Source organism: Cryptotermes secundus, unplaced genomic scaffold (genome assembly GCF_002891405.2).
Source record: "Cryptotermes secundus unplaced genomic scaffold, Csec_1.0 scaffold180, whole genome shotgun sequence".
Lineage (NCBI taxonomy): Eukaryota > Metazoa > Arthropoda > Insecta > Blattodea > Kalotermitidae > Cryptotermes > Cryptotermes secundus.
The window spans coordinates 6,582,844-6,593,022 of NW_019718619.1; the positions used below are offsets into that span (position 1 = coordinate 6,582,844).

Genomic DNA, 10,179 nt, shown 5'->3' on the forward strand with positions numbered 1-10,179 from the left:
CTAAATGCAGCTCTTGCCATGGCAATCCTGGATTTAATTTCACTAGTACACCTTCCATCATCTGTTAACAAGCTACCCAAATATTTAAAACATTTCACATAAATAATCTTATACTCGATAAAAATTTAATCCATCCACAATCTATTAATAATATTAGTTAGCTTAAAAGACTCATTTGTTTTGCTTGAAATAACAGAGGCCAATTTGATTAAAATAATCCACAGTATGGCGAATAAGAAGTCAGCAGGACTTGATATCTCACATTACTTGCTAAAAATGTACACCTTATATTTCTAAACCGCTTTTAGAATTGGTTAATGCATCAATTAGAGATGACATTTTTCCATCTATATTAAAAAAATCGGTCGTTTCCCCTATCTATAAGGGGGGGGGGACTAAGGAAGATGCACGTAATTATCTATTTATCGAGTAGCCTTCCAATTAAATGTGGAGTCCCTTAGGGATCGGTCCTTGGTCCATTTATTTTATATATAAATGACTTTCCTTGCCTAACACAAGGTAGATCTATAATGTATGCAAACGACACTTCAATACTAAATATGGGGCAAGATATAAATTAACTCCAATATATAAATTCAACTAATATTGAAGTTGTGGAGAAATACTTTGAGATGAATGATTTATTCATAACCCCAGCCAAAACGCACTGCATCTTTTTTCAGACAAAGCAATGTAGGCAGGACCATAAATATAAAATTTTAATAAAGAACATGGAAATAGAGAATGTCAAAAGTATAAACTTTTTGGGGGTAGTAATTGACAGCACCTTGGACTGGGATGTTTATATTGACAGAACCTGCAGTCAAATTAGCCGCAACTTATTTATAATAAATAGATTTGCTAAAATACTGGACCTAAAGGGTAGAAGAATGTTATATTATGGTTTGATCTATCCCTTTTTAACATATGGAATTGTAGTATGGGGACACAGTAGTAAGGCACTTACTAAAAGAATTTTTATTCTTCAAAAAAGAGCATTACAGTACACTGCAGGGCTAAAACCTTTAAAATCATGCAGAGATAGTTTTAAACAACTTAAGATTTTAACAGTATATTTGTATTATATACAACAAACCATCTTATACGTAACTAATAAGTGTAACTGCACAGTAAATAAACAAGTACACACACACAATACAAGAAACAACAGTGACTACCATAAATGGGTGCCTAACTTAGAACTTTATAACAGTAAACCTTCAGTTGCTGGTTGTATCTTTTATAATAAATTACCTAATAAAAAAAAAAGTAAAGCTATCCCTGTAACAGGCCATGAAGGCCCATAGGGTTGTGATACGTTAAGGGTCCCACACTATCTAGACAGTCGGCTCAGAGATGGCGGTAAGGTTGTCAGCCTTACGTGCCGGCCGCGCTCTACTCCCCAGAAAAATTATTTTTTTAATTACTGGTACTCATTTCTGTTAGAGGCTGAGTGAACACCAGGGCCATAGTGCTGCCGGAAGGATTACGTCAATTGAAAAAAAATCCAATGACCTCATCAGTATTTGAACCCACGACCTTCCGACTTGTAGCATAGTGCCTTAACCACTACGCTACCGCGTGCTTTGAAATACAAAGCTTTTCTGTTGAACTTGGCAAAAGCTTGGGCTACTGACCTCACGGTGGCAGCAGTACCCGCGTCAGGCAGACATAGTGCAGCCGGGGCCATCTGTTCGCACCTGCCGGAGGCCTCATGTGGACCCCCCTGGGCTACTCTCGGGTGATATGCGGAAACATACCCTCGTGAGAATTGTGAAGAGTGAACACTGCAAGAAGTAGTACCCTTCTAGGCAGAGCCATGTGCGCGCAGTCCACAAGAAGAAGAGTAGGACTGCGTACATCTGCAACTTCTGCGTGATGCCTCTTCACAAAGGGGAATGTTTCCAGAGATATCACACGTGCAGGCACTTCTAGGAGCTCTGGTAAGTGTTCTCCAAAAATTTTAGTCCATAAAATTAATTAGGAGATTCTATATTAATTTTTAATGTGAACAGTGCACAAGTTAGGGTGCTAGGCTTAAAAACCCCGGTCCCCAGGGTGATTTAAATATTTAAACAACCAGACCGCAATGTGTTAAATACAGGATAATGATACATGCTAGATGTTAACAATCATTACATATTTTGTTAGCTTATTGGTTAAGAATTTATTGTATTTTTGCTAATTTTATAATTTACATCATGTGACAGGTCCTACATCAATGTAATCTGATCTATAGTATGAATAAACAGGAATGAATGAATGAATTGAGCCAGTTACGAGTGAGTGAATTACTAGTGACAGGGAGTAACCAACCAGTTAAAATGTAGCAGCCGCCAAAGTCAGCTGAATTGTAGTAGTCGCCAAGTTCAGTTGTACTGAGTGAATCGTGAACATGAAGAATACCAGAACATGTGATTAGAGGCAATAGTGTGAGAAGTTATTGGGAGTGTGTAATACAGTGACACTGGTATAGCTCCTGTATTGCACTGTGAATAAGTGAAGACAATTGTAGATAGAGTGAACAGCTTATTATGTTGGGTTTATAAATTGTGTAAACTCGCGACTGTGTTATAATTAATTGTAGTTATGATTTGTAGGTTGTTAAATAAACCAATTAACAATCTGAACGGTGTCTTCAGTGGCAAAAAACACATTACAATATATTTTATTCACTAAAGTGTTTGTTAAATATTTTAAAATGTCATTAACCATGTACATTTGATGTCACTGCTACATGTTTAGGCCACACATTGGTCATCATCAGGTAACATTTATTATTTGGGGAGACCCCTGCACTGTACACTTTGTCCTTAGTACCCTTAGGCACATTGTTGTTAATTTGCTTTGTAGGAAGTACAAGGAAAAAACAGCACTGAACACACACACAACTAAAGTGAATAACACACTAAAAAGGAACACTGAAATGACCGCTAAAAAAGATAGGATGAAAATATCCTATGAAGCAAATTAACAACAACAACGTGCCTAAGAGTCTAAGGACAAGGTGTACAGTGGAGTGGTTTCCCCAGATAATAAGTGATGTCTGTTGACGGTCCAAATATGGGGTGACTGGAAAATAATTTGACTGATAGGACAGGCCACACAAACATAGTGCTGGAAGCTATTCTTATGACATTCTATTCTCTAATGCAGTATGCCCATAGAATAAACGTACAAAGAGTCGTGATATGTAATATTTGCCTACATATTCATCTTAAATTGGGAATCTGGATTGGGATAAATCACAACTGCATACCTTGATCCTTCACCATCGCCATTTTCGTCGTTTTTCTTTTTCATTCTTCCCCAAGCACAGCTCCATATGCTATCGTCATGTGCATTTTCTTTTCTATATAGTAACGAATGCTGAAAAAAGTATTCTAATTAGTAACATAACCTAGAAAACTAGGACAGTAACTTGCGTTTCAATCGTATCACTATTCCGTTCCCATACACAAACTTTCAAGTTATGGACTGCATAACTATGAATCAAATTATTATTTACTAAACTGTGAATTACCATCTTAATATTGTAATGTCACAATCCCAATTTTCGGAAATAAAGCACCCACCAAAGTCAATAACGATGAAGAGCATGGGGTAGGAACTCAATGCTATTGGCGGGCTACATAGCCAGCGTGACGTCATGAAGCACCACTGCTGCCACGGTGGGCAGCACACACTCTCGATACAAAATGGCTGCCGCCAGTGCCGATGGCTCGGTCAGTAAGAGGGTATGCTATCATACCACCAGCATTTGTGTACTGCTCCCTCCCAAAAAATCACTGGGTCGCACGGATAGCTAGAAATAATAATTGATGTAATTGAAATGTTCATATTTTACAGGCACTGGTGGGAAACATTCTCCCGATAAATAATGTTGCAACCTGATATCTTGTACTGCAGAGGTTCTTACTACGTTGTTTTTTTTTTTCAAACTGAGTTTAATATCACTTCGCTCAAAACCATCTGGAGGGGAATGAGTTAAATGATATAATCATTAACAATTATTATTTGCTTCATAGTTTTGATAACACAGTGGGCCTATTACTATACTGACAGATCTAAGGACTGTCACAATCTTATCTTCCTCTTATGAGCATTTTGTGGGATAACTTATTATTTTCCTTGATAAGTCCATAAATAACTAGAAAATAAAGAAAGCAGTCTTCTGGGATTTGGCACCGTGTATATGTGGTGTGGGAGGGGTAGGGGAAGGAAGCTGGGACAAAAACCATGCTTGTCCCAGCTCCCTTCCCCTACCCCTCCCACACTACTGCTTTCACTTGTATACTTGCCCTTCCCCCCTACCCTCTCTGCTCTCACATAGCTGTGTATATTTCCACACAGTCTGCTTTTACCGGTTCTCACGGTCTCTTTGCTTGCAGATTTCTTATATTTTTTCTTCTACCCTGAAGATGGAGGCGATACGTTCCTCCGAAACGTCGGTTAACACCACATAGTATACACGGTGCCAAATCCCAGAAGACTGCTTTCTTCATAGTCACCGCCATGAAAGCCTCAAATCTTACAACTAGAAAATACATACAAATTTCATAATTGTGGTAGGCTCTTTTGAATATGGAACGTTGATGATATATGTAAAGTGGGGAATATGTTTACCAATAAGGATTCTGTTATATCGTGTTAATTAATAGTGTGATATGTACATGCCGTTCTTTCTTCCACACTGAAATTGTCAGTTTCATCACTTTTAATAGCTTCTTAATATGTAAAAGTCAGTCAGTCAGTAACAGGAGCATATATATTATGTCATAAAAGATGCAATTATGTCCAGGCGCTAGCCTTCAGGAATATTATTCATTTTGTTGACTTACAATCTTAATCACATCGAAGAAAATTAACAGCAAAAAAAGAAAACAAGCTATTAGCAAAACTCATATATCCTACTTTCCTGGGCCTAAAAATCTATTACTTTTTGTATGAACACTTTCTGAAATACAGATTCCACGTTAAATTTATTGCAGATAACCTCAGAGTTTTATATCAGCACATTTGCAATGTTAATTTAAAAAGAGTGTATCATATATAATGTGCAGGTTCTGAGATATCCCTATATCAGATTTCATGTGCCTAGCATTAAGGGTTTACAACTTTTTACCATCAAACCAAATGCCCTCTAAAGCTTGTCCAGATGCCATGTTAATGTCTCCCCCCCCACCAGCCATGGCAAACTTTGCACGTTTTTCAGAGAGCATTTCAGACCCTAAATTAAGTTGTGATACAGTTGCTACCACCTCATGTGCCTCTGCCAAGATGCTAATTAATGACTCTAAGAAATTAAAACATCTGACATTATTTTTGATGATATTCACGCAAAGATTCAAGAAAACAGATCTGTTGGTTGAAAAAGAGCACACACAGCAGAGTAATCTCTTAAGGCTACTCTCTTTCCTTAAGAAGGGGAAGTATGCTAAATAAAGACAAAGAAAAGAGTAACTATCATAAGAAATTGGCTTCACAGGATGGCCTCAATTTAAGTTGCTCCTGGGCATCAGAAATGCTGTTGTGCTAGATCATGTCACTGCAGTTCGTGTGATAAATACCCATTGAGATTTTTTGTTTAAATGAAAGTTTGGAGATCACCGTTAATCCAAAAAATTACAAAATTCTATGTCAGAATTCAATAAATGGTAAGCAGAAACAAGCAGTCACGAAGTCTGTACTTAATTAAGCACTGTGGTATGAAGATATATGGGGGATTGGAGGCATAGCCTCATCATTCTTTACTTCTGCACTAGACGGAGGTGAGTGGTCATCATGTCCCAGCTGCTATACCCTTGAGAGAGCCCCAGAACCTATTGGACAGGTTGACTGGGCACCAGAGCCAGTATGCATGCCATGGAGTAGACACACATCTCTTACTGTGCCAAAAATTGAACCTCGTCCACCAATAGCTCGTAGCTATACCAACTGAACTATCCATGCTCATTACAATATGCTAGATTCACAAGGTCAAGAAAACGTGGATCTATACCTCCACTCCAGCATATGCCTTCCTGGCATAGTGCTTAATTTGTTAAGCACAGGGACAACTTTACATTTTTAAGTGTAACACAAATTTGTGTACATACTAGAACCCATTAAATAACAAATGTTTTTAAATAGGTCTGAAGAGGAAGGAGAAGACGAGGTAGATTCAGACTTCAGTATTGAGGAGAATGATGAACCAGTATCAGATCAAGATGATAATGAGCCAAAGAAGAAGGGCAGACTTGTTACAAAGTATGGTGAAAGACTGACAATGTAAACATTTGTATCGTTGAGTCTAGCCTGAGTTCTGTTTTAAATTTTCCAATCATATGCTCTTCAAAGCCTTAAGATAAGCCTCACTTAGACATGAGTTCATTTAAATCAGCAACTCTCATTTATATCCAAATAACATGTTGTATAGGGATCTAGGATAGATGTATTGTAACATATAATGATATTAAATTACCTGCAGGAATAGGTACAAACACAGAAGTATTGCATATGAATTGGGTTATTTTAACAGAATGTATGTATGAGCTGTTGTAAGCTGCATTCTTCCCCAAAAGTGTTTGTCAGCCAGCTAGATATCAATTGAACTTGTGACCCGAGACACTACGTCACATTTGGAGCGAGGGCTGAACAGTGCTGGGAACAGTACAGCAGATGGGAGTGAGTCCTTAAGTGTAGTATAAAACCCCAAGGACTGACGACCCAAGCGATTTTTAGATCAGACAACTAGTTGAGACTACTTGTAATTTCAGTCTAAGAGTCGTTACTGCCCTTGGCTTAGGCAGATAACCACTTCTACGTTTTCATCAGATTCTTGTAATTCATTTATCTATATAAATAAAAATGTAAATTAGAACTAAAGATTTTATAGTGCTACTACAGGTACGTCAAAATTAACATGTGTAAAATAATCTACATCCAGACAGATATCAACGACGTAGATGTTGATAATAACAAGAAAAGTGTTTTAAATGTTAAATTTTGGGCTAAGTGCAGTGTGACAGCGATGTGAGTGTTATACACCTGATGATGGCCATCTGAGGCCGAAACATGTAGTGTAGGTGAACAAGATCAAGGACACATAATATATTGTTTGCACTTGGGACGGAATTTGTATCATTATATCATTTATCGTATGGAGTGCAACAGGATGCTTAAATATAATATTGTAAAAATGTAAATGTTCGTTTGTTCAGGATCTTAAATCTCTGAAAGTTCTTCACCGATTGCTTCGAAATTTTGACACAACGTTGCATTCGAATGCACACGTTTTTATATACCTATTATATAGATGTCACACCTGTGACAGGTAAAAACATGCTTATTTTGAAAATCAGAATTGGAATTTGGAATTCAGAAGAGTCACCCCTATGGAAACGCTAGAACAGACCGTTGCATAGGAAGTAATAATAGCGATACTGTATTGAATCTCCATGGTTACGATGAATACACGGAGCATTCCCACAGAGACAACGCAATAACAATGGGTCATTTCGTAGGAATCGCGGAATCAACAAAGCAGCGTTTCCACGGTTATGACAAAGCTCATTTGCATAGCAACGGCCGAGGGTATAAAAGGGGGGTTATACTAATAATAGTATTTAATTCTTTGTTTTTAGCATTTTCATTTATGTGAAACCCAGAGTACTGGTAATAGGACTCTCCTTTTTGTAATGTTGCATCCTGTTTGTGATTTTACAGATAAGTAATATTATACCTAGTGGAACAATGGAAAAAGTGACAGTATAAAGTTTGTGTGGCTGTGTTTGGTTATCCAGTAGGAATCTCCATCCAGCAAGATCTCCATGTCACACACTTCATTAAAAGTTAAAAATTTTATGAGTTTTCATGAGATTCATGAGTAATAAGTTTTTATAGGAAAGTGTTTTCCATTTTGAAAATCTACTGTGGGCATCTAGCATTCAGTATATAATGATCAGATGTTTTCTGAAGTTGGAGCGCACCATGTTTCAATTTTTAAACACTGTAAATAGTAAGTATAATATTTGTACAAATAAACATTACCCTCCCACAACTGACATCCCAGTTTTATGGTACATGATGAGATCTGCACTTCCAGGCACAAAAGTAGCATCATTTTTATGTTACCACTTTTACTCATGCCTCCCCCTTCCACCAAAGTTTCATGACAATAACCAGTTTGTTTCTATATACGGGTAATTCCATGTGAAATCATCCAGAGAGGTCGCTCACCATTTTTTAAAAAATTCAAAATTTGTACACTTATTTCTACATATTTTCACACCTCAAAAAAATGTTAAAAAAACTGTGATCCGCTTGGTTCTCCCGGTACAGCCGTTTTTATAATGCGAAAAAACGCGTTTTCGACTCAAATGGAGGTCTGCGTTATCTTCTGTATCTCGATAACTATTGAAGCTAGAGACTCCAATGAAAAACCTATTTGTTCCTCATGATATGGACAACAGATCATGTCATTACAAGGTCATTACCTATCGATTTTGGAAAAAACGCTATTTTTGACCTTCAAAAACCAGTGGGAAGGGGAAAGTATCAGATCTGTGGTTTCTACCCTTTGTTTTCTGTGCAGAATATTTACAGTGCTAGCGGGCACATGATTTGATTAAAATGAGTTCTTTGAAGACTGGCTTTCGCTGCTTGCCTCTTCGTGGTGCTGCAATGCTGTCACAGGCATTCTTCCCATGCGAGGTGGCAAAGAAGTTCCATTCTGCTTCAAGTCTGAAGTCTTCATAGTGATGACATAAATTGAAAAGATTCTTTTTGTTTTTATAGTGGCTTCCAGCACCATCACTGAAATAAATAACTTTCCTGACTGAAGGCACATTTTCTTTTATATCGGCGATAAGAAATTTTTGGAACACATAAACTGTGGCTCTATCGTGCTTTACATGATCACTGATTATACACAAGCTTGGGCATTTTCTTATAGTGTCCGCCTTGTAGTAATACACAAAAGGGTGAAGTGCAGCCTGTTGATTTACCCAATGGAAACTTTGAATCTCGTCTTGAACAGAAACGAACAATTTTCTGCAAAATCTGTAAAATTTAAAGTGCCCACAACTTCGCTATTACTTGAGTATCAAAGTTGTAATTTTAACTCCAAGTTACTCTAGAATAGAGCATTATTTGCTATGAATTTCAAATTTTTCGAAGCTTCTCCACCGGAGATATGAGATGTTAAAAATGGCCTATTTGGGGCCCAGAGCAAAGTTTGAAAACTCCTGGAAGATTCTGGAAACTAGGTACGGGGTTCAACCTATGTGATTATATTCCCCATGTAGGAAACAACAAAGGGTAGAAATCACAAATCTGATACTTTCCCCCTCCCACTGGTTTTTGAAGGTCAAAAATAGCGTTTCTCCCAAAATTGATAGGTAAGTTTCGAACTTAATTTAGACCTAGAGGAAGTGAGTTGAGTGAAACCTCGTAATGCCATGATTTATAGTCCATATCATGAGGAACAAATTGGTTTCTTACTGGAGTCTCTAACTTCAATAGTTATCGAGATATGGAAGATAACGCAAACCTCCATTTGAGCCGAAAACGCGTTTATTCGCATTATAGAAACTTCGCTATTAGTTGAATATAAAAGTTGTAATTTTAACTGCAGGTTACTCTTGAATAGAGCATTATTTTCTATGAATTTAAAATTTTTCGGAGCATCCCCACCGGAGATATGAGATGTTAAAAATGGCCGATTTGGGGCCCACAGCAAAGTTTGGAAGCCCCTGGAAAATTGTAGGAAATAGGTAGGATGTTCAAAACTATGTGATTATATTCTTCATGTAGGAGAAAACAAAGGGTAGAAACCACAGATCTGATACTTTCCCCCTCCCATTAGTTTCTGCAGGTCAAAAATAGCGTTTTTCCCAAAATCGATAGGTAAGTTTCAAGCTTAATTACACCTAGAGGAAGTGAGTTGAGTAAAACCTTGTAATGATATGATTTGTTGTCCATATCATGAGGAACAAATTGGTTTTTCATTGGAGTCTCTAGCTTCAATAGTTATCGAGATACAGAAGATAACGCAAACCTCCATTTGAGCCGAAAACGCGTTTTTTCGCATTATAAAAACGGCTGTACCGAGAGAACCGAGCGGATCACAATTTTTTTAACATTTTTTTGGGGGGTGTGAAAATATGTAGAAATAAGTGTACAAATTTTGATTTTTTT

General features: G+C 37.3%; 1 protein-coding gene across 2 annotated transcripts in view; it reads right to left on the minus strand.

The window, feature by feature from the left end:
- Positions 1 to 3,788, minus strand: part of LOC111861907 (WD repeat-containing protein 61) — a 27,600-nt gene extending 23,812 nt beyond the window's left edge. Inside the window, exons 1-2 of one of the 2 annotated variants that reach the window (XM_023846869.2) lie at positions 3,576 to 3,788; positions 3,260 to 3,369 (exon numbers count right to left, since the gene is read on the minus strand). In XM_023846869.2, coding sequence (XP_023702637.1) covers positions 3,260 to 3,303 — 44 coding nt within the window. In that variant the 5' untranslated portion in view covers positions 3,304 to 3,369; positions 3,576 to 3,788. Of the gene's footprint in view, positions 1 to 3,259; positions 3,370 to 3,523 lie in introns of both variants that reach the window. The other variant, XM_023846859.2, reaches the window with a different exon arrangement.
- Positions 3,789 to 10,179: the final 6,391 nt, after the last annotated feature.